General features: G+C 45.3%; 1 protein-coding gene across 1 annotated transcript in view; it reads right to left on the bottom strand.

The window, feature by feature from the left end:
* The window catches only part of Ephb1 (EPH receptor B1), a 504,317-nt gene that overhangs the window by 329,690 nt on the left and 147,144 nt on the right, over positions 1 to 27,483 (bottom strand). Inside the window, exon 2 of the mRNA XM_004664344.2 lies at positions 15,697 to 15,761. Coding sequence (XP_004664401.2) covers positions 15,697 to 15,761 — 65 coding nt within the window. The remainder of the gene's footprint in view (positions 1 to 15,696; positions 15,762 to 27,483) is intronic.

The following is a 27,483-nucleotide window of genomic DNA, read 5'->3' as shown; positions in this document are numbered from 1 at the left end:
CCAGGGCAGGTGAACACCACCTTGTTATTTAGAGCCCTGTGACCACACAGGCCTTTCTGAGCCTCTGTTTCCTCATCTGCAAAATAATATTTACCTTGCAGGGTGTGGTGAGGCCTGAAAGGTCATGGGAATAACTCATCTAGCACCATGCCTATAGCTAATTGCCACTCACTGGGTACCAATTATTACCTTTACTAGTGGACTCAGCATCATTATTACTGTGGTAACGTCAAGCTCCAATTCCAGATGAGTCAACGGGGTGTGGAAATCATCCCCATCACAGATAAATAAGGCTGCCCTGCAGTCAGCGGAAATCAGGAACTAGAGGACCAAATTCCTTCCCCTCACAGATCCAGAAGGGCCAATAGTCCCTTCTCTTCCCCTCTGTGAATCTCCTAAGCTTCCACTAGTCCTGTCTCAGCGTGGGCTCTCTTCTTTTAATCAATCAACTGTTGGATCACTGTCAGCCAACAGTTCTGATCACAGGAGACAACACTAGACACAGCTCTCAGGCATTAGGCCCATTATGCATTCTGTACTTGGGTATACATAAACTGCTGTTTGGGAGAGGCACTGTCTCACAAACAGTCACTACCACTATGCCCTGTGGAATCGTAATGGAAATTTGCTGGCCTTGCCCAATCAGGAGAGATGGCTGCCCTTCTGAATAAGCTTTCCAGAGCTCAGGCAACACTCAACTTCCCACAGCCCACAGGAGGCCAATGAGACTTTAGCAAAGCAGATGGCTCAGGCCTGGGCCCAGAACGACCACTATCCACAGCTTCCCCACCAACCAGCATGGACTTCAAGAAAGAAACTCCCTTGTAGACCATAGGCTAAGCCTGAAAGAGCTAGGGAGATTAGACAAGCTAGAGAGCTAATGAAAATGTAAAAGGAGGTCCTTGGGGCATAAACTCCTACATACCCAGAGGGACCTATCATTTAGCACACCAACCAACCACGGCAACATTTCCCCCAGCAGCTCTCCTGGGGGCCTGAGTACCAGCTCACCTCCCAATATGCCTAATTTACTTCCCAGATGTTCTGGACTGGGAGGACATGAATGCCCCCCCCCCCTTATTCATTAACACAACCCATGTGGTGTGCTAAAACGATGGGTGGCTGACTCAGTGGGAGCATTGCCTCTGAAAGCCCAGAACCTTGAAAGGACTTCCATATCGCCATGATACAAAACAAAGAATGCTCTGAACCACACATTCATAGCAAGGACACACTCCTTGGGATGCATTAGAGCAAAGGAACAGAAGAGGATGTAATTAGAATATGAAAAAAAAAAAACATACCTACAGTGATTCTCAGAGCAAACTCTTTTTAAAAGCAACGCTCCACCAACCTGGACCCACAAGTCTGGAAACTTGGATGGTGGAAAGACGCAGGAGACAAAGGGGAAGAGGGACCCAAGTGAGGCCACCTGATCCCAAAAGGGGGCCATGTATGCTTAGCAACCCAGGCGTGGGCTTAAGGGGCATTGCCACAGTGCTGTCTGACTTGGACCTGATCATGGGAAGGTTAGCACAGGATGAAGCTCACAGGCCCTGGACTCGGCCAAACCCAGCTATATGACGTCTCTGAATCCACTGCGCCTTCCACAACCCAGGGACGCTAATCACGCAGACTTCACGAGGTGGTTGTGAGATTTAAAACCACGAGGTACTTAAGTTCAAGGCACGGTCGCCGGAGATGGTTTAGCATGGGTGCCCGCGCTCTGGAGACACCTGCTTAGCTGCTTGCTCCCAGCACAGGGCAGCCGCGTTTCCTTGATGGGCTTGCCCTCGGTAATGGATGGGATCTGTCTGGTTGTCTGTTCCTGCACTTCTACCTTCAGTACTCTCGTGTGCATATGTGTGAACATGCATGTGTATCAGTGAGGGTGTAAGCCATGGCATGTCCACCTCTTAAAGGCCAAACAAGCCCTGGTTAGTTCGGTCCTATCTGAGCAAGAGGGAACTCCCCTCAGAGCTGAGACCCCCCCCCCAGGCTAAGAGAGGCACACTACTAGAAGCTTCTAAGGGCGCAATGATATGTATCTCCTGACAACCTGTCACATTTCATACAGCTATGATCTGCCAGCCCACCACGGGGAACTTTAACATTGCAGGCTTGTGCCTCAGGAGGAGTTTCCGGCCCACAACCCTCCAGGCCACTATAGCCTCCACCAGGAGGCAACATGGCTACCAGGCCCAGCCTGGAGTGGGGTCCTTAGCCATTATGACAGCTGCTGCTGCTGTTGACACTGCAACAGTGACAAATTCATCCTTCTGACAGGATCCCTTTAAATAATTCACAGGGAGTTGGGGATTAAGACACTGTTTCTCTCTGTCTCTGTTGAGATTTAAAATAACCTCCAGCTGGGGTATTTAAAGAGAATATAATGGCCTGGTCCTCTTGGGTCTCCCCTCCCCCTTTTCTCCTCTTTCCCATTTCCCAAACTCATCCCCCCCCACCCCATCAGCCAGCCCTATAACAAGGAGGTCCAGAAAACAAGAAAGGAAAAAAAAAAAAATAGGAGGGGAACCAGTGCTTGGCTGGTCACTATAGCAACGGTGCAGGGTATTCAGCCACCATTATCCCAGTGCCTCACACATGTGATTATCTTAAGCTGTCGATTGAATGTGGTTCTCACTGCTGCCCAACAAGGCCTTGTTCAACAAGGCAGGGGCGGGGGCTCTAGCTCCCTTGCCCCAGCCGCCTAAACAGCTCTGCTCAGCCCGGGCTCCGTTGATGGAAGGGCACGGAGTTATCCCTAGAGAGAGACTGGTGGCATTTCCCTTCAGCTTGGAGGGGTTTCTGTTCAGAACGCATAGCCGCCGAGGCCAACCTGAAGCTGAGGCTTGACACACGGGGCTGCGGGCGAGGGAAAGTGGACTTCAGGGAACATGTGCCATGGTGGCCTTGGCCAGCTTAGAGACAAGAGAGCCAGCCATGGGAGGAGGGAGGGCCTAAGCCTTCCTGGGAGGAGTTCTTGGCTTCATTTCCGTTCTCAGGGTGCAAGAGAACTAAATCTGGCCTGGGAAGGATGCCCCTCTTCCAGTCTGCCTGCCCTCCTCCCTCCCAGCAATTAGATGGGAATGTGGCCATCATGTATAACTGCTTCAGATGACTATTTCCCTGAGACTGTGGCTAAGAAGCTTGTAGAGGACCCTGGCATCCACTAAGAATGATCTCATTCCTCTGCTTCCTTCCTGGGTGTGGATTTGGACCATTTCTGGACTAAGATTCCCAGTTCCGTGAACCTCCCTTGAATGACAAGATCACCCATTAGTCCCTGCTCAACCTTCTCAGGTCTTCTTAATGTCACTTTAAAAACTCAGCTCCCAGATTAAGACCATCACTGTGGATATGCTCAGGCCAGCACCATGTGGAGTGGATATTTCTGTCACCTAGGACTTGCACTTGACTGCTTCTGAATAGCTAACTTCAGTCTGGTCTTTCTTATACTAGCACCTTGGGGCCAGCTCCTTGAAGATGCTGTTGAAGCAGTTTAGGGGTAACAGGACTTCTGAAAGTAAAAGCAAGAAATGTTCCAGAGCCTATAGATGGAGGGAGGGGAGTCTGGTTCTTCCTTATCTCTTTTTCCCTAAAGGAGTCCATGTAGCATCCACCTTGCTTAGAGGCCAGAAATGTCAGAAGATTCCTGGAAGATCACTCCATTCTAAGAAAGACAATTCCCCATCCTAGGAATGCAAACAGGTTTATTTTCTTTCCTGAAAACCCAGCAGCACCTGGACACCTGAAGACTGGACTGACCAGCTCAATCTACATCCAGTAAATCTCCCCACCCAAAAAAACAATCAGAGTTGCCAGGCAGACTTTGCTATATCCTGGAAGCCCCTCCTAACTCTGAGCAGAAGTTCTAACTTCTTTCCTTAAGTTCTACGATAAAACCTTTCTAAACATCACCCTCTATGGTCTGTGGCTTTCACTCGCCAAAATTCCTAGGCAAGAACCTGGAGGCCACACTGACTCCGTGGAAGTTTTGTGTGGCCATGAATGTGTGGCGCCCTAACCCCTGAGTTACAGCCCAACCATGGACTGAAGAAAGTCCCATCACTCTCAAAGACACCCCGGATTCCCATGACTGTTAGCCACACACATCACCTCCAGTATTGTGTTAACTCCCTGGTTCAATATTGCAGAATTGTTTGCACCTAAATGCACACACAAGCCAGTATCACTGCCGGTGTTGGTTTCGAAGCAGAGCCCTCAACAGCAAGTCTGAAATCCGACTCCAGCATTGCTCAGGTGGACTGCTCTTCCATCCTTCAGGACAGGATATGGGTGGGACCTGCTGTCTGCACCCTGATGCGAAAGCCCAGTGGAGAAGAAGGTGAAGGCATCTGCTCAGCAGCATTAACACGGACGCCACTGGAGGGACAGAGCACCTCACTGGGGTCTCCTGACAGCTCCCCTTCCCAGGAGTCCTCACTTCCTGGGTGTCCGCCAAGGTCCAGGAGGTGAGATCTGGCCAGTCTGGGACCCTCTGACACTGCCAGGAGCTCACCGTCTGCAGGGATCACGTCTGTCTTCTGGATTTCTGGCCTGGGCTCATTTGGTCTCTAAGTGAGGCTTTCTGCTTCACGAATCAGCCACTCGAGCATGTCTCCAGAACTTGCTTTCAGAAAGCATAGGGAGCAGGGAGATGGTTGAGTGAGTAAAGAGCTTGTCACTCAAACGTGAGGACATAAGCTGAGAGTCTCACCAGCCATGTGAAAGCTGGGTGGGGCTGGGTGTGGTGGTGTGCCCCTGGAACCTCAGTGCCAGGAAGACAGAAGCAGTAGGATCCCTAGGGCTTGCTGAGTATCTATTCTAGCTAAATTGGTGGTCAGTGAGAGACCTATGTTTAAGAAAAAAAAAGGTAAGCCAGGCGTGGTGGCACACGCCTTTAATCCCAGCACTTGGGAGGCAGAGGTAGGAGGATCGCCATGAGTTCAAGGCCAACTTGGGACTACAGAGTGAATTCCGGGTCAGCCTGGGCTAGAGTGAGACCCTACCTCAAAAAACCCAAAAAATAAAAATAAAAATAAAAATAAAAATAAATAAGGTGGACAGCAATTAAGGAAGACAACTGACATTGATATCTGGCTTGTTAACACAGGCATGCACACCCTCGCATCCACACATATGAACATGCACAGACACATGCACATCACGCACACATACCAAAAAGAAAAAAATGTCTCGTCTCTTATTTACTGCATGCATTTCTCTCTAGCCCATCGCTTGAAAATGTATCCTTTCCCTTGCAGAATATTGGGAAAAACTGGCCTGTCCCACTGCCCCACCTTCCCTGTGGCTTCTCGACAATTACTGAGATTCCTTCTTCACACTCTTCCATCCACAGACAGTGGTACAAAGTAATCTTTGTGGTCAGATAGGCCTGGGGTCAGTTCCGGTAACACCCCTATGCATGCAGCTCTGTGACTTTGGGTAATGGCTCTGAGAATTGGGAGATATGCCACTTGCCTTCAGACTTCTGGTGAGAATCAGTGACGTGACACAAATAATCCCCAATGCCTGGCATGCAGTCACTGTTTAATTGACGGTGACCAGACATAGTAGGAATTAAGAGTAACACTGGATTTAGTAACAAGGTGTGCCCTCTACTCTTCAAACAAGAAACACAACCTAACAGAAATGCTGGAACATTGATCTTATATCAACATTGTTATATCAAAGAAAGGCCCACCTCTTGTAATCAGTGCCTACCCTAATCCCGTGCAAGCTGAATCTCAACAAGAGTCAATTCTGCCACTGGTAAGAGTCAGGACATGTAGCACTGCAATGAGTTTTATAGCTTACAAAAAAAAAAGGTAAACACAACATAATCCTCCCAGTCACTCTGTAAATAAGCTCTTACGTTACTCATCTTATAAATGCACAATATGAGCCCAGAGGGGGTAAAGAATTTTAGCAGAAAATGGAAATAATCCGAGATCAGCAGATTCCAAGTCCTGGGCTGATTCCTTCATAAATACAGTGGGTTTAGGCCGAATGATTCTATCACTTTGACAGCCTCAGCAGTAAGGCTTCCTCAGAGAGCTGCCCCGTTTCTGAAGACACTGCATTCATCCCTGAGTCTTCACCTGCATCCTTCACCCAGGCTTCCAACCTAGGGTGCTATGAGCTCAGGCTGGTAGGCCTGACTCACACCTGCTCTATCCTGGCGCCAATGTCAGAAGCCTGCTTCCTTCAACTGTCCTGAAAGCCCCTTGCCGTTCAACTTGAGAAGACGTGCCACATGCTATTGGCAAAAAGGTTTCAGGGTTGAGGTAAGGGACGTGGTAGGTGCTGTCTTCCCAGGAAATTTGAGAGAAGAAGAACGCCTGTATAACTGAGCAAAGACGGTTCAGCCTGTCAGGGCACAAGCAGATAGTGGCTGGCCTAGGCGGTGGACACTTTCCGTCTGCCTATTTGCTTCCAGCTGGCCTGGGTGACTCACCTCAGGGGACTATTTCTTTCTGGGACCACAACTTTCCCAGAAAGGGAGTGATGGGCTTGGGTAAGCTCTGGAGTTTTGTACAAATCATCTTTGCTGATGAATGAGTCTATGAGGCATTTCTAAAAGCAAGAAAAGAAATCTTCAAGGCATCAAGGTTCTGTTCAAATAACTACAACTCCCAAGATTCCAGTAAACTAGGCAAACAGAACTCTCTCCCTCTCTCTCTCTCTCTCTCCTCTATCAGACACATGTATGTACACACACACACACACACACACACACACACACCCCTGTAAATCATTGGTCCAATTCTCTTCCCAATGTAAATCCATCCAATGCTCATCAGCCTCTCCCTTCGCCATGTCTCTTGACTTCTTCCTTGGAAAGCAGCCTCTGAAATTCCTGGACCGCCTTCCATCTCCTGGAGGAGGACCCATCTCATGGCTGGGGTCCTGAGCCCCTCATGCTTTTGTCTATCACTGTGTCTGTCAAGCAGGTGATTTTAAACTTCCATTCCTAAAAGACGCATATTATATAAAAAATGTTTTAAGTGCCTCAGGGTGTTTTGCTCCTCATTGCTTCATAAAAGTGACATTAATAGCCAGGGAAGAGCTCTGCTGAGTGCAATTAGGGAGGATGTTTCAGGTATGAAAGCTGTTTTGAGCCTGCTAATGTTTCCTAATTACAGGCCTTTTGGTAGAGAGAGAAAAAGATAAAGAGTGGGTGGGAGGCCTGGGGTGGGGAGCTGTGACTTAGCTGTGTGGTTTACCTGGAGAGGGAAGGGGAGGAGAGGGGCAGAGGGAGGGATCTGAGGGTCAGAGGCCACCAGCAGGGGAGCCAGCTACTCTCTGTGAAGAAAGCCACACTAATTCTTAGGTGACAGCTCCAGAAAGAATTCCAGGCATGGCTAATGCTGTAAGGGGAAATACAAATAAAAAATAAAAAAGTCTTTTACAGATTGAGCCCGAATTCAAGGAACTCCCAGAGATTCAACTTCAGATGCCTTCCAGAATGCATCTCTGGATTCTCCATGTGGTACATTACCTAGGTTGTCCCTCTAGAGGGCCCGCCTATGGGAGGTTTAAGGGCAGCCCTGGCACTTTTTAGCCAAGAGACCTTAGGTAATTCACCAGTTGTTCTGCACGTTAGGTTTCTCATCTGTAAAATGAGTTTGTGAGGATCAGCACTTGCCTAGGTATACATCATGTTCAGGGTATATAGTGTGAGATGTCTTGGTATTCAGCATCTATTCACCATTCTGGAGTTATATCCTCCCTCCCTCTCTCTCTCTCTCTCTCTCTCTCTCTCTCTCTCTCTCTCTCTCTCTCTGAAGAGTTACTTCCTCCTGCCCTGAAGGCCTGGAGCTTCCTGTGGGCCACACTCAATACAGGGTGGACCCAGACTCAGTGTAGGCAGTAAGTAATTGTGCACTTCTGGCTACAGGAATTGGTTCAGAGTGGGCCCAGGATAGAAACTAGGCAAGTCAGGCCTGATCTGAATGAAACCTAGGGCTGCTGCTAGAAGGATTACTGGCAGACATTCGTTCTTTCTCCAGCATCTGGATGGAAGAGGCTAATGGTTTGGAGCTGTGTAGTCAGCTTTGACCCATAGAGCCCTGGCTTGGGCCAACACCATGGGAGCAAAGGGAAGAGAAGGGCTGGGCAGCACACTGAATTATGGGTACTTCACCATCAATGGGGGAAGGATACAGGACACCCCAAGCCTTCCAGTCGCTGGGAGCTGGGGAGTTTGGGTCATCAGCACCGCAGGCTCTGGAGGTCCCCACTCCTACAGAAAACAGCCTCTATCCACTGTCATGCAAACAACCCTCATTTAACTCAATGGGTTGAAAACAAAGGTGTGAAAGTTAAGATGGGACTAATGGGGGGGAGGAGGGCTGGTGAAATAGCTTAGCAGTTAAGGCATTTTCCTGCAAAACCTAAGGACCCGGAGTTCAATTCCCCAAAATCCACGTAAGCCAGATGCACAAGGGGGCACATGTGTCTGGAGTTCACTTGTAGTGGTTAAAGGCCCTGGCATGCCCATTCTCTTTCTATCTGCCTCTCCCTCTGTCCCTCAAGTAAATAAAATTGTTTTTTTTTTTTAAGAAAAAGGACTAATGAGGAATAAGAATGGTATTAATGGGAGGGGAAAATAAGAGAGGGTAACTGTTGGAAATAAGATCAGAATACATTATATACATGTGTGAAAATGTCAGTGATAGAAAAAGTAAATTATTTTTTAAGAAAAAGAGAAGTGGTGGGAAAAGAAACAGGAGAGAAAACAAAGATTAAAGAAAGAGGCGGGGGCGGAAGAGACCGAAGGACCTCGGGGACCTGGACTGGCCCAAGCCGAAAGCCACACAAGCCCTGGGACATCCTGTTCCTTGAGCCAAACTACTTCCTTCAGGATTTGTGCTTTTCTGTCACTGGTTACAAAAAGCCCCAACTGAAGGCCAGGCGTGGTGGCACACACGTTTAATCCCAGCACTCTGGAGGCAGAGGTAGGAGGATCGCCATGAGTTTGAGGCCACCCTGAGACTACATAGTGAGTTCCAGGTCAGCCTGGACCAGCAAGAGACCCAACCTCGAAAAACCAAAAAAAAAAAAAAAAGCCCCAACTGAGGCAAAAGCAAAATAAAGACATCAGTGAGCAACCAACCACTAAGCCACATGCTACCAGGGTGCCATGCCGTGGCACTAGACTGAGAAGGTACAAGCAGCCACCACCCTCTACCCCTCCTGCCCCGGCACGACTCCAAAATCAAATACAGGAAGTTCCATTCACAAACTTCTTTTGCCCACAGTTCAATTTCACTTGGATCTGTCTAACTTAGCTCAGGCTTTTCTGTGTTAATTAGTAGGGTTGAATCATCAAAGGAGGATGAGAGAAAATTCAGCCTGGGAGAGGGTTAGTGATGTGCTAACATTTCCTAAGCACGTGCCAAGGTAAACTCTTCACCCAATTTGTTCAGACCCACTACGCAGAGGATCTAGGAGACGAGCTGAGCGGGGCTCAATGGCAGGCGCGGGTCACACGCACAGTCACGCTGGGGTGTGGGATGCCAGCCGATCTGCTGTCACGCCTCACTCCATAAAGTTTTACAGACCAGCCCTGATAATGCTGAATTGATTTTTGCCCAGCCTTGAAACAGGCAAGGAGTAATTAGAGTGGCTTCCTGTACGGAGTGGTCTCTCTTTACACTCCCCCGAGGGGCAGGCTGGCAAGGGAGGATCTGGCAGGGAAGACAGCAACAGCCAGGGCCTGTCAAGCGCCACAGAGAGCCCACCACAAGACAGCCACGTAGAGGCTGTGGGAGAAGGGCTGCGTGCCCCTAGCCCCACAGGTGAGCACCCCCATGGGGCAGCTAATGACCAGACACAGACATTCGTGGGAGCATCTTTCCCTCCCGAAGCTCAGCATCTCATCCAGCAATCCTCCCGTCACAGAAACTATTTCCAGAACTCTAGGGACTGCCTAAAGATGCGTGGAGTAGCTCAGTTTACACCACCATATAGGCACGCATATCCTCACAGGCATATACAGACATATATACAAACACACAATGTGGTAGTTTGAATAGACAGCCCTCAATATGTTAAATGATTTCTTAGTTTCTAGTTTGCATCTGCAGCCACCTGGCTGGAGGCCCTGTCACTGGGAGCATCTTAAGGTGTGGTGGTGGGGTTGAGATTTCAATCTAAAGATATGCAGAGTGGGCCTAGCTGGAGTTCCTGAAGTGTGCTGTGCTGTGTGGCTTTTAGGCTTGTGCTTCTCTCTCTGTGCTTGGTTCTGTGAAGGCAGGTCAGCTTCTTCTGCCATTATGGAACTTCCCCTGGATCTGTAAGCTTCAATAAATCCCTTCCTCCATAACCGTGCCTGGTCTGGAAGTTCATCTCAGTGACCCTGAAGCTGCCTGCTACACACATACAGAGAAATATAGCGTACATATGCATATGCACATAAACAAGCACATATAAGTATACAAACATATGCATATATACACAAATACACACACATATATGCCTATAATGAAACCTACATATATTCATGTATATATGTACACAAATGTCAACATATACACATACATACCTACACACAAATACGTACTCATACACAGACGTATATGAATATGTACACATATACATTCAAATATACACACATGGAAATATATAAATATCAATATTGACACACAGAAAACCATGCCTATACACACATACATGCATACACACACACAAATATAGCCCCATACAGGTACATATATATATATATACACACACACACACACACACACACACAAATATGCTCACAAACACACAACTGTGCACACACAGGGAACACACGCCTAAAGTAGCTCACTCATTCTGAGGGCCTGTGGTTCTCTTTTCCGCATTTCCTCTATCAAACCCTCCCCCTCTGAAAACAATGACTGCATTCAAATCATCAACTCCCGTCCCACAGGCCGTGAAGATGTTTCTGAGAGGTGGCATGGGTGGAGGCAGAGGCTAGAAGCCTACAGAGCAGGCTTTGGGGATGATGACTCACAGAAATGGCCCTTCTTAGAGACTCTTGTGTCGCGGGCACAGTGACTTGCATACAGGAAGGCCATAAGTAGCCCAGATTCAATCGCAGGTGAGCTCTATCCAAACTCTTTGAAAGTAAAAAGGACTTGGGTTTGGATTTCCAACTAGGAAACTGACTAAGCCTGCCTCTCCGAGGGACCCAGGCTTACTGTTACTCCACTGAAAGCAAGGGCGCCTCCTGGGTGTGCCCTTGCCCTCATCGGGCTTAACACAGCAGAGGTAACCCTATTGACATCACTTATTATGTGCTTTGCATGTTTGTTATATGCGTGTGCGTAATATGTTTGCAAATGTACACGCGTGCATACGCACACACGCACGCACGCATGTGGGAGCCGCAGGAGACTATCAGGTGCCCTTCTCCATCCCTCTCCTACCTTATTTCCTTGAGACAGAGTCTCCCTGAACCTGAACCTAGCCATTTTTCACCTAGAGTCGCTGGTCAGCAAGCTCCGGTGTTCCTCCCACCTCTGCCTGCATCCTCTGTGCAGAGGGTCACTGAGGGACACAGGGAGGACCCCTCAGCATAGCCACAGCTCCACAGTGGTAACTCAGCTCCTCCCTGGCTTCGTCCCAATACAAATGTTTTCTGTTGTCTTTTCTCTCTGCTCACCAGGTAGCATGTGGTGATTTTTACAAACCTGGCATTAAAGACAGGCTGCTTAATTATAAAGTAATGTTATGAATTTGGTCATACATATGTGCTGGCTGTAACATATAATATTATGGTCACCATTCTAGTAGTTGAATTGAAAATGACTTTGTGGGGTAGATGTGATCCAACCTCTTCCCTTCCTAGATCAGGCAATACTCAAGTATAAATACATCCCCATAAAATGAAGAGTCTCCTTGGTCAGTCTCTCTCTCTCTCCCGCTCCCACCTCCCAAAAGCTGCTTCTGGCCAGATGTTTGTCCTAACAACAAGAAGGAAACTGCAACACCACCCAAGATGTTCCTCCTCATTTCATGCCCTCCACCTCCAAGAATGAGGCCATCATCACTTGCCCAAGTCACAAACTTTCAACAAGTTGGATCAGCTTGCAAAACAGGTGCAAATTTCCAATAGTGAGCAAACATGCCCAGCTCTGTACCCTGGATCCCGGTCATGGTACCACAGAAGGAAGGTGGTGAGACAGAAAGGAATCAGGTACTAATACACAGAGGTGTAAACTCTGAAATGATGTAGTGTGGGCTGGAGAGATGGCTAAGCTATTAAGGGGCTTGCCAGCAAAGCCAAAAGACCCAGGTTTGAGATTCCTCAGTACTCACATAAAGCCCGATAGACAAGGTGGTACATGCATCTGGAGTTCATGCACAGGGGCTGGTGTTCCCATTCTCTCCCTGCCCCCTCCCTTCTTCTGCTCAAATAAAGATAAATAAATAAAATAGATTTTTAGAAAAAGAAATGATGTAGGGCATTATTGTGAACCCCCCCCCAGCACTGAAAAGACCTGTGATTGGGGGGGGGGGGGTCCAGCATGGTTGTGGCTGTTGGATATGGCAGCCGGGGCTATTGGGAGCCCCTGGTGGTTTAGTAGAATTGGAGGCCTCTGCTAAAGACTAGAACAAAGGGTGGGAAGACAGCATAGTCCCTCTCTTGATCCAGGCCAAGGACTAGCCTGCATGTACCACTGGTTGCTGCAAGCCAGCCAGGCTTCTTGGGGGATCAAGAGATGAGCTATTCAGTTATAGATGACCTCAGGAAAAGCACTGGGGAAGGAAGTAAGCCACACTGGGAATGGAGAGGGCAGACCATAAGCCACCCAGACAGCTGCCATCTCTAAAGGGCATCACTTGATGCCAAATGTTTCCCTCAAGAAACATCTTCCTTAGGAAACAGCTCAAGTTTAAAGAAGACAGGTGTTCTGTACAACAGTCAGGGGAGAAAACAGCTATAAATCATATAAATGCCCTGTAAAGACACACAGCTTCAATTGGAAGTGTAATCTGTAAACGATAACAAGCTTCTACTAACTCGGGTATCCTGGAGACGTTCTGCCTCATCAGCTTGGCATGAAGACCCCCGTTGGAAGAGGATGGTTTCTGTAGCAGCCTGTAGGATTCCTGAAGCTGAGGCCCCACTCCATGTTTTGGGGAACAGTAGCTTCATCTGGACCTTGTACCCCTTATGGTAATAGTGCGTGGCCGTGTGCATTGGCAGGGGTGGGGTAGAAATGAGGGCTGTGAAAGTACCCAGGGGTGACACCTTGGAACCATTCCTATAGCAGGATAAGGCCAGTAAGGGGTGGTTACAATGGGGCGTGGCCCTGCTGTGTGTGAAATCTCCTGTGGGTTGCAGAGGTTACCAAACAAAGGGATGTTCTAGCACAGTGAGGGAGCCTGGGACCACCCTGTCCCACCTGACTTCAACCCTGAAGAGGAGCCCCCTAGATCTCCATCCTCACATCTCCCTTCATCACGAAGTCTCAAGAGCAGCCAATTGCTGGAGACGTGAGCATCATGTTTGCTGTTCCCCCACATACCCTCCCACCGCGGTTCACCACGGCCAATCCTCCTCCACTCCCCTCAAAGGTTCCAGTGTGTGTCCTATTCTAATTTGATTTTCCTGCTACATCCCAGGCAACTGAAAGAGCCTCTTAAATACCTCTGGTGGTTTGAATGTAAAATGTTGAAGATCTATCTCCACGGCTGGCTGCGATGCTTGGGAAGTTTGTGGAGCCCGTAGGCAGGGAAGCCTTACTGGAGGAAGTACATCACTGGGGGCAGACTCCAGCGCCATAGCTCAGCCCTGCTTATGGTACTCCGCATGTTTTCCTGGTTTCCTCCCTGCTGATGTGATGAAGTGACTCTGCATCATGGTCCCTGACAGGTTTCCTGTCAGATTTTCCCCAGAAACTGTAAGCTGGATGAAACCCTTTCCTTCTACAAGCTGCTCTGGTCAATAGGAAGAAGATACCTGCCACACTGCCTTCCTCTCAACTGTTTGCCACAATCCTACCAGCAGATCTAACCCTTTCATTCTCTAGCCCAGGAACAATTTCTTGTCCTTGAAATTCAAAGTGCCTTGCTCATCATGGCAACCAAGGCCTTTCCCCGACAGCCACATTCGAATCTGTCCCCAGCTCATCTCTGCACCCTCAACTCGCTGCCATGTACCACACAGACACCAACTCTCTTACTTGTGTCTTTTCATGACCCACTGTTTACTAACCACTTCCCCTACTTTGAATAGTCTCCCAGGTCCTCTGCTCACAGCCTAGCAAACTCCAATCCACTTGCCCCAGACCCAGCTCAATGCACCTTCTCTCTGATGACCCCTCCACCTCCTCCTTCTCCTTCTCTCTCTGTCTTTTGTATCTCAGTCCCAGCTCTATCATATAAACCTGTTTATCTTTCCACTGGTCACAAGAAAGAAAGAGGGAGAGAGAGAGAGAGAGGCACTCGAGCTTATCCATGCACACGGTGACCCCCACAGGAGGCCATGAGCAACCGAAGGCTCTTCCACGTTTGTAGCTCCAGACCAAGCAAATGAATTAAGAATGCCTCTTTTTAAATGTCATTATCATTATTGTTATTAACAAGATGTCTCATATACATCATGTGGTAGTACCCCCATTCCATTGGTGATGCTCCTCAGGAGGGTTGCAGGTATTCCCTGTGGGGTTGTAGTTACGCACTGTGGGAGGAGTAGTCAGTTATCTTGGGGGGAAGGGAATGCCTCTGGGTATGATGTCTCAACCTGTGGCTCTTACAATCTTTCCACTCCCTCTTCTGCAAAATTAAAGCTGGGCTTGGTAGTGCACGCTTTTAATCCTAGCACTTAGGAGGCAGAGGTAGGAGGATTGCCATGAGTTTGAGGCCACCCTGAGACTACATAGTGAATTTTAGGTCAGCCTGGGCTAGAGTGAAACCCTACCTCGAAACACCAAAAAATAAATAAATAAATAAATAAATAAATAAATAAATAAATAAAAAGTTAAGCCTCTTTAGGAACTAGGGAGAGGGTTCAGTGGGTAAAGTGCTTGCCATGCAAGCATGAGGAAATGAGTTCAGATGCCTAGCATTCTGGTTGGCATGGAAGTCCACCTATAATCCTAGCGCTCAAGAGGCAAAGGCAATGGATCCCCAAGGCTAGCTGAATCAGAGCTCTGGACTCAAGTGAAAGGTCTTTCCAGGTAAATAAGTAGAGAGCACTCGAGAAAGACACTCTTTGTTAATGTTTGACCTGCACACACATGCATACACACTTACACACGTGTGCTCACACACCTATGAACACAAACATGACAACACAACATATACAAATGAAAAAAAAAATGAAACATTAAAGAGTCTAACACAAGCTCAAGATGAATGACAGCCTCAGTCTTTCTGACCTTCAGCCCCTCCCTTGTGCCCTTGCCCTCTTCATAGTACTGTGCCCACTGCCGACTTCTGATATGCCCCAAAGCCAATAGCCTCCATGTCTCCATATCCACACATCTATGGGCCAAGTTGCCTAGCAGCCAGCTCTCTGGAAGGACTGCTTCAAGAGATGTGCTATGTGTCACCACAGGGCGGGTTGGATACATGGTACTACTTCTTTCTGGGTGGGCAATATTCCCAGTCATGCACTATGGGAAAGTCTGTCCTCAAGCCCTCATACGAGATCAGAACCTCCCCACAGGGCGGAAGGATGTTGGTCTGACTCACCCCTGAGGCAGGGTTGGCTGTCCAGCCCAGCTCTGCAGTAGCCGTCCTTGTGTCCATTAACGTTTCTGCAAATCAAAAACAGAACAACTTAAGAGCCTGGGGACATGACTTAGTGGCCAAAGGCGTTTGCTCACCAAAAGAGAACACATGACTGAGATGGTGGCTGGACATGCTCATCCTCACAAAGCTGTTCATGGTAGTAACCATCAGAGCTAGAAGCAGCTTAGGACATCTTCATGCCCAGGTTGCTCTGTGCCGTCCAAGACGCAAAGAAGGAAGAGGTCTGCTAAGAGCACCCCAGACCTGAAGTGCTAGTACGAAAGCCAGTGTTCTTTTCTCCAGAGATGCCAGCTGCCCAGTTGGGTTGTAGCCATTTCCCCCAATTCCATATCCCATATCTTGTGACTTCTACCAAGGGGATCTCCCAGGGCCATGCTGACCCTGAGCCAAACGCCATCCCTTCCTGGCGCACTGCTGAGCATTCTGTGGGCACTCCTCTTTTGAACTGGTGGCTTTTCCAGCCTCATCGCTCTGTCCTCCTCCCGACGGGTATCCCCGTTGATGCCCTTGGGTAGACATACCCAGGACCCCAACCACATTCCCAAGTCTCCATCTCCTCGTGAGCCTCTTTGCCCTTGACCCCAGATACATCCACCGTCTTCCCCAATACTGAAAGGACCCAAGAAGCTCTGAGAGAGGGCTGATCTAAAACATGAATGCTCACCTCAAGCCCCATGGCCACTGTCAAGGTAATAAACGTATCCATCACGTTCCTCAGTTTCTTTATCCAGTTGTGTCCTTAGCACCCTCTTGCTCCTAGTTCATCCTTTCTCTCTCCCCAGGCAGTGCCTGACCCGCTGTCACTATGCACTAAATGTCATTTCCCTAAATGTTATACAAATGGAATCATAGATTACATACTGTTTTGTGATCACTTAAAATATTTTTATTAGATGACACTCTTAAGGGACAAAATAAGAATTAATTCTAGTTCCACTAGATTGTGAAGTTTGTGCTCTTTGGACTTGAAAAAAAAAACACAGAAGTCATAAACATAAAGAATTATGAGGGGCTGGAGAGATGGCTTAGTGGTTAAGCACTTGCCTGTGAAGCCTAAGGACTCAGTTCGAGGCCCAATTCCCCAGGATCCACGTTAGCCAGATGCACAAGGGGGCACATGCATCTGGAGTTCGTTTGCAGTGGCTTTAGGCCCTGGAGTGCCCATTCTCTCTCACTCTATCTCTCTGTCTGTCACTTTCAAATAAATAAATAAATAAACATAAAAGAAACAAAAAATTAAAAAAAAATATTTTTATTAATTTATTCACAAGAGAGAGAGAAAGTACGGGTGCTCCAGGGCCACTGGCCACTGCAAATGAACGCCATTCCAGCTGCATCGGGTTTTATGTGGGTACTAGGGAATCTAACCTAGGCTGATAGTTTTTGCAAGTAAGTTTCTTTAAACACTGAGCCATCTCCTCACCCCACATCACTGTTTTTATCAGGACCTTTTCGGTGTAATAATTTTTAGATCTACCTATGCTTTTTTTTTACTAGATCATTAGTTTATACCTTTGTTTTTGTTGTTTAGGGAGTAGAGGGTTCAAGTCAGGGTCTTGCTATCTAGTACAGACCGGCCCAGGAGTCATACGACTACTGCCTCAGACATTTCTAAAGTCTGGAATATAGGTGTGCACGGCCCTACTTGGCTTCATTTCTTCTTGTTGCTAAGTGGAGTTCCATTATATAAATGTGATATAATTTGCTTACACCATTTTTTGTTTCCAGTTTCAAACTATAACATGAGGGCAGAGAATACTCTATCCTCCATATCCTTTCCAACACATGAAATGGCCAATTATTTTAAATCCCAGCCAAATTTCAATGGGTCTGTGGTGGTGTATTGTGGTTATAATTTTCATTTCTTTATTGATAAATGATATTGATGAATGAATGATGAATGACAACTTGTTACTTGTACATTTGTTTTCCATTAACATTCTTTGATGAAGTGTCTGTTCAAATATGTTTCCCTTTTTTTTTTTTTTTTTTTTTTTTGAGGTAGGGTCTCACTCTAGCCCAGGCTGACCTGGAATTTACTATGGAGTTTCAGGGTGGCCTCGAACTCACGGTGATCCTCCCACCTCTGCCTCCCGAGTGCTGGGATTAAAGGTGTGAGCCACCACACCCGGCCCAATGTTTCCCATTTTTAATTGTGTTGTTCATTTTCTTATCATTTTGAGAGTTCATTTTAAACTTTAATCTTTGTTTGTTTTTTCCATGGATGAAGGTCTCATTCTAGCCCAGGCGGACCTGGAATTCACTATGTAGTCTCAGGTTAGCACGGAATTCATAGTGTTCCTCTGACTTCTGCTTCCTGAGTGCTGGGATTAAATGCTTGTACCACCACACTGGGCAAATTTTTATCTTTTAATGCTACTAATGAATGCTTATAGGGAATAATTTATTTAAAGTTACATGATTTATATTTATTTTCTCAAGGACGATATTTTTGTTTCCTCTACATATTTTGCCATGAGGAAGAAATGATAATTTAATATAACAAAGATATTATAATTTTGGAGTCCTTTGAAACAGCTATGCATTGGAAGTTTGCTTACTTGATATAAAAAGCTGTATTAGGGCTGGAGAGATGGCTTAGAGGTTAAGTGCTTGCCTGTGAAGCCTAAGGACCCCGGTTCAAGGCTCGGTTCCCCAGGTCCCACATTAGCCGGATGCACAAGGGGGCGCATGCGTCTGGAGTTCGTTTGCAGAGGCTGGAAGCCCTGGCGCGCCCATTCTCTCTCTCTCCCTCTATCTGTCTTTCTCTCTGTGTCTGTCACTCTCAAATAAATAAATAAAATTTTTTTTAAAAAAAGCTGTATTGAATAGTCAGACAGCTGTGGACTCAATACATGCTAGACCTTTTCTTTGAGAGCCATGTCATTATTATTTAATGATAGAATAATTTTAACATTAAGGAAATATAATGATATTTTCTTTAAAATTATGAGTACAGCAGTGTTTCCTTTTTCTTTTTATAAAGATCATTTTTATCTTTATTTTTAATTAATTAATTTATTTATTTGAGAAACAGAAAGACAGACAAGGGTCTCTAGCCTCTGCAAATGAACTCTAGATGAATACACCACCTTATGCATCTTGTGGGTCCTGGGTAATCGAACCTGGTCCTGTGGCTTTGTGGGAAAGCAACTTAACAGTTAAGCCATCCTCCCAGCCCTTCCATTTTCTTCTAGTCAAAATCAAATGACAATTGCTCATGAGGTTATAAGCAAGAGGAAGCCTGATCCACTGTTGGTGGGAATGCAAACTTGTACAGCCACTTTGGAAATCAATATGGAAATTACTCAAAACTCTAAAAGTAGATCTACCATTTGACTCAGCTATGCCACTCCTGGGCCTATACACTGTAAACAGAAAATCAATTTTTATTTTTTATTTTATTTTATTTTTTAGAAGGAGCAAGAGAGAGAAAATTGGTGCACCAATGTCTTAGCTACTACAAGCTAACTCCAAATGCTTGTACCACCTAGTGGACGTGTGACCTTGTGCTTGCCTTACCTTTGTGCGTCTGGCTTACGTAGGATCTGGATAGAGATTGAACATGAGTCCTTTCACTTCACAGCCAAGTGTCTAACCACACCTCTACAGCCCAAATTTTATACATGACACTTACTTCTGAGATACACTATTATAATGTAACCCATTATGTATCCCCTGAAATATTGTCTCTATGTCCCAAGGACTTCCAAATCCTTCTCATTATTTTGAAGTAGATAATTATTGTAGACTACAGTTACCCAACATTCTCTAGTGCATTAGAACTGCTTCCCTTTCCTAACTATTTTGGTACCTATGGTGCAGTTTTTCTTCTTCCCCATCCCTTCCTAACTTCTAGTAACTTCTATTCTAACTTCTACCCACAAGTGTTCATCTTTTTAAGATTCCACTAATGAGTGAGAATATGCACTATTTGTTTTTATGTACCTGGCTTATTTCCCTTAGTACACTGTCTTCCGGTTGTAGTATGTTGCTACAAACGACAAGATTCTGACCTTTCTCCGTACAGGGTAGTGTTCCATCGTGAGTGCACCATATTTCCCAACTCCATCCATCCATCTGTGGACAGTATGGTTGAGCTCACATCTAGGTTATTGTGTACAGCACTGTAATCAACATGGACCTCACAGTATCTCTTATAATTTCATCTCTTCTAGATATATATGAATAAATGACAATGCTGAATAAGATGGTCGTCCTATTTTTATTTTAATTTTTTAATTTTAATTTTAATTTTTATTAAAATTTTAATTTTTATTTTAATTTTTCTGAGAAACATCCCCACGATTTGCCATAACAACTACTCACATTCTCACCAGTAATACATGAGTTCCATCTCTCCATTCTTGCCAGCATTTGTTATTTTTTTTAATCGTTCTTTATAACAGTCATTCTAAATAAGGTCAAATGATATCTCCTTATGGCTTTGGTTTGCATTTTCCTAATGATCAATGAGGTTGAGAATACTTTTGTTTACTTTCAGTCATTGCTATGTCTTCCTTTGAGATATGTCTATTCAGAACATTTTTCCTTTTTAAAAAAATAATATTCATTTATTTGCAAGCAGAGAAAAACAGAGAGAAGAGAGATAGACACACAGAGAGAATGGGTACACCAGGGGCTCCAGCCACTGAAACAAAATCCAGATGCATGTGCCACTTTGTGCATCTGGCTTTACATGGATACTGAGAAATTGAACCCAAGCCTTTGGGCTTTCTAGGCAAAGGAATTAACCACCAGGCCATCTCTCCAGCCCCACATCCTCCCATTTTTGACAAGGATTTTTTTTATATTGAGTTAAACTCTGTTTCTTTCATAACTAATTTCTTAAAGGTTTATATCATTAAGAGATGTTGAATTTTATGAAAGTTTTTCCCATCTGTTTAAATGAGCACATGATTTTTGTTTTTCAATCAGCTACTGTGCTTTATTAAATTGATTGATTTGCATATGCTGAATCGTTCTTTGAGATAAATCGCACTTTATCATTGGTTAGAGTCAGCTAGCATCTTGCTGAGAAAATTTTCACGGATGTTCACTGGGGATACTTGGTCTCTAGATTGTCTTTCTGTGGGTTGACTTTGTCTCGTGTTGAGTGATGATGACCCTGTGGAATGAGCTTGGCAGTGTTCTTACCCTTTCAGTTATGCAATAGCTTGAGAAGACGCGTACTAGCTATTCTTGAAGCGTTGTTGTGGCATTCAGCAGTAAAGCCACCAAGTTCTGGGCTCTCCCTCGTTGTGAGATGTTTCATTACTGATCCGCTCTTACGGCTCACTGTCGATCACTTCAGCTTTGCTATTTCTTCATGGTTCAGTTTTGACAGGTTCCATGTGCCCAGAAACTTACCCATTTATTTCAAGTTTTCCAATTTTTTTGGTATATAGTTGTTCACAATAGTGTCTAATAATCCTCTGTACTATCAGCTATAATGTCTCCTTTTTCAGTTCTGATTTTATCTGGATTTCCTTTGTATTTCTTAGTTAGCCTTCCTGATGTTTCTTGAATTTAACTCATCTTTTCTAAATTTCCCTTTTGGTTTCCTCATTGACCCCACTGGTAATTCAAGAACAGGATGTTGAGTTTTTATGCATTTGTACAGTCATTAAGTTCTTCTAGTTACCGATTTCTACTTTTGTTCCATTGTAGTCAGATAAGATACCTGATATGGTCTTAATGCCAAAATTTTGTTTAGAGACTGGAGAAATAACTCAGGGAGTAAAGGTCTTGCTGCACATTTGAGTCCCTAGAATCCAAGTGAAGCCACATGTCTGTAATCCCAGTGCTTCCGTGGCAAGACAGAGATTGAGAGAGAAGAATCTTTGGAAGCCATGGGACAGCAAGCCTGAGACACTCAACAGCAAAATAGCAAGTGATCTTGTCTCAAGCAAGATAGAAGAAGAGGACCAACACACAGTTATCCTCTGTCCTCCATATGTGCACTCTGGCATACACACACACACACACACACACACACACACACACACACACTTACATTTGTTTTAAAGCCTCACATGTATTATATTATTATATTCAGGGGAATCTCCTATGTACTGCATACTAATGAGAGAATGTGAATTCTACAGTTGTTAGAAACTATGCTCTAGAAATATTTATTAGGGCTACTTCATCTATAAAATACTTTAATTCTGATGATCCTGTATAAAAATTTTTGTCTGGGTGACATGTCTATTGATGAAAGTATGATGTTGAAGGTCCCAATTATTAGTGTACAGGAGTCTATATGTTGTTTTTAGTCTAAAAATATATGCCTTGTGTAATGGATGGCTCCAGCACTAGGAGATTTTATATATGTATATATTTATTACTGAATTGATCCAATTGTTATCATATAGTGATTCTGTCTCTTTCACAGTTTTGGACTTAAAGTCTATTTATCTTGTAAAAGTGTAACTAATCTTGCTCATTTTTCAATTTCTATTTCCTAGAGATGTCTTTTTCTAACCCATCAATTTTAGTCCACATGTATCTTTAAGTTCAAAATGGGTTTCTTCTAAGCAATAAATAATTGGGTGCTGTTTTTTAATCCATTGGACCACAATATGTCTCTTGATTAAGATATTTCATCCATTTAAACCCAAGGATATTAGAGACAAAAAATTATTCCTATCATTTTGTGAATTATCTTCCAATGGGTTTCTATATTCTCTCTTTGTTCCTTTCCATCTGTTATATGGTTTAATTTGGTGATTTGGTAGTTTTCTACGATGGCAAAAATTGATTCATTTTCATTGATGTCTCTGCTTTACAACTGGATTTCACTCTTTCAATTTTAAAATATTTTTTATTTATTTGAGAGAGAAAGATAGAGGAAGAGGAACATAAAGAGAGAGAGAATGGATGTACCAGGGCTTCTAACCACTGCAAACAAACTCCAGACATATGCGTCATTTTGTACATCAGGCTTACAAGGGACTCAAACCTAGATCCTTAAGCTTTGCAGGCAAGCACCTTAACCACTGTCATCTCTCTAGCCCTCACTGGTATGTGTGAGTTTTCAATGACAATTATTGCCCTTTTGACTCCATTAATATCACTCATTTAAGCAGCTTTGTCAGGCTGGTGATGGAAGTGGTAATGCGGATTCCTTCTCTGTGCAAAACTATGGTGTAGACTCTGGTCTCTTGTCTGTTGCAGAGGCTCTTAACTGTATTTTATATTTGATTGAGTTCTTCAATTCCAGTATTTATGTGTCTTTTCATGATCTCTCTTGGCTAAATTTCATATATATATATACATATATATATATGTATATATATATATATCATGAATTGTTTTCTTAAAAGTTTATTGAATTGTCTGCCTGTCTATATTCCCTTGTATCTCATTGGGCTGCCTTAGAAACATTATTTGAATCATTTGTTAGGCATTTCTTCAATTTCCTTCTCTTTGGGGTCTGTTGCTGTAGAATAGTATTCCTTTGGAGGCATTATGTTATCTTACTTTTTATATTGCTTGTGTCTCTATATTGATATTTATTTGTCTTACAGATTCCTCATCTCTTGCAATATAAGAGCAACCGTCATAGTAAGAGGTCTTTCCCTGAAGGTGTGTTCTTAGCATGTTGGTTTGGTAGGCTAAGTTATATTTTCAGCTATAATCAGTGGCTTCAGCGTAGTGCACATGTCAGCGGGGTCAGAGAGCTCATTGGAGTCCAAGGCTCGCGTGTAAGGACATCCTAGCAGGGCGTGGTACACACAGCGGCGATAGAGGGGGCCTCACTATGTACTATGTAGCTACTCTGGTAATGGGAATGGTGATGTCAGGGATGAAGAACGAGGTAGATGTCTCCTTAGGCCCTGCTGAGGTGAGCTCCACTGTCAGAGGTGGTCTACAAAAGAAGTGGTGACAACAAACACAGAGAGTATGGGAGATGTGTTCCCAGACCCCCTGGCTGAGCGTAGCTGGCAGCAGAGGTCCAATGGGAGACCAAGCTTGCTCCTCCTCCTTGCCTGTCTTTCTGTGCTGTCTCCATGGCCCACAGACTCCCTTCTCTCTCCACATTCTCGTAGAAATGCACTCGCTTGTTCACACTCGCTGAGAAGGAGGCGCGCACAGAGCCCTTCTACTCAGCCATCTTGGGGTCTCCTGAGAATTCCTTTTATATTCAAGTCCTTCTTCAGATATATACTTCATAAATATCATCTCCCATTCTGTGGTTTGTCTTTCTTACAATTAACATCTTCATTCATGTTTATAATGTATTCCTATTACCCCCTCCTAATTATTGCCTCACATCCTCCTCTTCCCTCAGCAACACCCTTCTTCTCCTCCATTAGCCCCCATTACTTTTAGGCCTTTTGTTTTTAAACTCATTGAGTTAAACTAGAGTTGTTTGCTTGGTGTCTTTCCAAAAGCAGATGTATTAAATTTTGGCAAAGTCCAATTTATCAGGGTGCTTTTTTCTTTCATAGTCTACTGCCATATCTGAAAACTCTGTTTAATCCAAGAATACAAAGATTGTTTTTAACCTAATATTTTCTAGTTCGTTTTTACTTACATTTTTTGGTAAAAAGTGAAAGGTAGAGAGCAAGGTACTTTTGTTGTAGTTTTGAAGTAGGGTCTCACTCAGACTCATGGCGACCTTCCTACCCCTGCCTCCTGCGTGTTGGACTTAAAGGCATGCACTATCACACCTGGCTCAATGTACTTTTTAATGTATTTATCAAATTGTTCCAGAAGGCAACTTCAAAAAATATATTATTTATTTATTTGCAAATAGAGAGAGACAGAGAAAGAAAGAGAATGTGCAGTCCAGGGCCTCTAGCCACTACAAAAACTCCAGATGCAGGCTGTATGCCACTTTGTGTATCTGGCTTTACCTGGGCACTGGGGAATCAAACCCAGGCCATCAGGCTTTGCGGGTAACTGACATAACTGCTGAGCAATCTTTCCGGCCCCAGAAGAGCAACTTTTCAAAACAAGCAAACAACAGCATCATCAAAAATCACCCACAAGATATTACCATGTTGTTTAGGCTGGTCCCAAATTCCTGGGCTCAGCTGATTCTAGTCCTTTAGCCTTCTGATTAGCTGGGATGACAGGTTTGTGCCAGAGACCCGACAGAGGGACATCTTTGAAAATCTACACTATGACGCCATACAGCCTGGAGGGGGTGTCTTGCCTAGATTCCCCAAGGGAATGGTGGATCCTAATTGCATGGATGCTGAACAAACATGGCTAGATTGATGCAGGTTATGTGGTTTTGCTTTTTCCTTCCTGTCCTTCCCACTGCACTCCCCCACCTCTTGTGATTGCTGCTTCAGGAAGGAGATGTGAATGCAGATAGCTGAGGTACTAAACCTTGGGCTCATTAGGTCTAGGGAGGAACCTACTCTCGGCCAGGATTGGGTGAATGACAGAAAAAAGCGATAAGATAAGGATGTGTGTTGAGTAAAGAACCTCCCTATCACTCACAGCCCAGGGCTCAATCCAGACAGCTTCCTGCTCCAGATGGGAGTCAGTCCAAAACACAGGGCTGCAGACTTCCAGGATCCCAGCAGGTGAGGCCTCTATGAGTAGCTTTGCCATCTAATGGGGCCCTGGAGGAGCAACAGAGAGCCCTAGGAACTTGAGCATGGCCGATAAAGTTACCCAGAACCAGTCAGTAGGACCTGCGTGTACTATAAACAAGAGCCAGGTAATCACAGGGGAGCCTATGGGGAGTCAGTAATACACGGATGCCTTATGGGACAGGACTCATAAGGCCACAAAATGCCTTCACCCACAACTTGACAATGTATAAAACCCAAGCTAGCACTTCTGCCTCCACAGACTAAGGGTGTAAACTGCAAGCTGTCTGGGAGAAGGGGAAAACTGCATTTTCTCATCTACCCTGGTTTTGGGTTGGGTTTGAGAACCATGTTCAGGGCTGTATGAAGGAACCTAAACACTGGATTCTTTTTAAAAATAATTCATTTATTCATTTATTTGAGAGACAGAAAGAGAGAATGGGTATGCCAGAGCCTCCAGCCACTGCAAATGAACTCCACACGCATGCATCTCCTTGTGCATCCGGCTTACTTGGGTCCCAGTGAATCTAACCAGGGTGCTTAGGCTTAGTAGGAAAGTATCTTAACCACTAAGCTATTTCCCCAGCGCTGGAGTGGGATTCTTGAGTTTGATTCCCCACCGACTCATCTGTCAGCTGGGGAAGCTGGGTCCCATGTGGAGCAACCCCCCTTCTCCCCTCATCCCCACTTCACATCACTAATCATGATCATAATGACACATGCATTTACATAATACTCTTCTCCTGAGACTCTGGAGAAACCTGTCCCCATGATTATTAAAATATCTCTGCCAGGTGATCTGAGTACCCATGAAGCAGAGGAGGGAACGAGGGACAGGCAAGCGCGGCACTTTCTGTGAAGTCACACCACTTCCCAGCCTGCCATGAACAACCTCAAATCTCAATCTAAGTCCTATCTGGCAGACCCAAGCTTCCTGTAGTCCCGGGGTGTGGGGAGCTTCACCTCTAAAGCCATGATGTGACAGAAGTCCCCAAAATACTACATCTCCACCCCGGCCACAGGTCTTGCTCAAGAAGTGTTCAGCAGAGGGGAATGCCGGTGGTAAGGCAAACAGAAGCCAGGATCAAAAGTAAGATTTAGGGCTGGAGAGATGACTTAGCACTTAAGGCACTTGCCCATGCAGTGTCAGGACCCAAGTGTGATTCCCCAGAACCCACGTAAGCCAGAAGCACATGGTGGAACATGCATTCGGGGTTCGTAGGCAGTAACTAGAGGCCCTGGTGTGCCCAATCTCTCTCTCTCTCTCATAAATAAACAAAAATTTAAAAATTAAAAAGAAATAAGATTTAACCTTCATTCCCAAACCTTCGAGGGACTCCTCTGTTTCGTTGCTTCTATAAGTACACATTAAGACTCTATACATGCCATGGTCCCCTGCTCTAGGCTGTAATTGAATCTGTTTGTAAATCATATTTTCCATGCAGTCTACTGGACAGAAACAGAAGTTTCAGCAAGAGGAATCCAGTCTTTACAGTCCACCCATCCTGGAGACAGAAGACCACAAAACTGTAAACCAGCCCCTCGAGATGATTGAGGGCAGTTTCGTTTCTGGCACCGAGAGCTCCTGATGATGGCTCTGCACTCTGGTGGGGGCTGAATAAAAGTGAGTCGAGGAAGTTTACATGTCCCTGGAGAGGAAGAGCATGCTCATTTGCATTTATAAAGCATATTGAGAGCTCTGGCAGAAAGTTATGGTGGAAGCATAATTAAATATTTACCATCACTTCTGCTCTCCAACGGTGGCGCGGGGACCAGACCAGCTGGAAGGGCATGTGTTGCCGTCAGATCCAAAGATGCCTACAAGGGACAGGGCTCTGGGACCCATGCCCACCACCTCCCGGGCTCTGCCACTCGGGGAATGCTTGACACAGCGTGGAGAAAACTCTAGAGTGGGAAGACAGGTCCAGGCGCCATCCCAGCTCCAAGGCTGAGTAGTACGGCCTTGTTCGTCTCATGTAATCTCTACCCTTCTCGTGGGCGGCATGGGGGATAGTGGGAGCTGTAAGTAGAATTATGACGACACAACGATACCACTACGATAACTTGATCACTTCAAGCTTAAGCTTCCTTTATCCATGAAAACAATCGTATACCTATCAGGTAACTACAAGAATCTAATGGCATCAGGTATTGCATCTAACTTCTTCCCTGC

Source organism: Jaculus jaculus, chromosome 17, assembly GCF_020740685.1.
Source record: "Jaculus jaculus isolate mJacJac1 chromosome 17, mJacJac1.mat.Y.cur, whole genome shotgun sequence".
Taxonomy (NCBI): domain Eukaryota; kingdom Metazoa; phylum Chordata; class Mammalia; order Rodentia; family Dipodidae; genus Jaculus; species Jaculus jaculus.
This window is presented reverse-complemented; position numbering and strand designations above follow the sequence as displayed.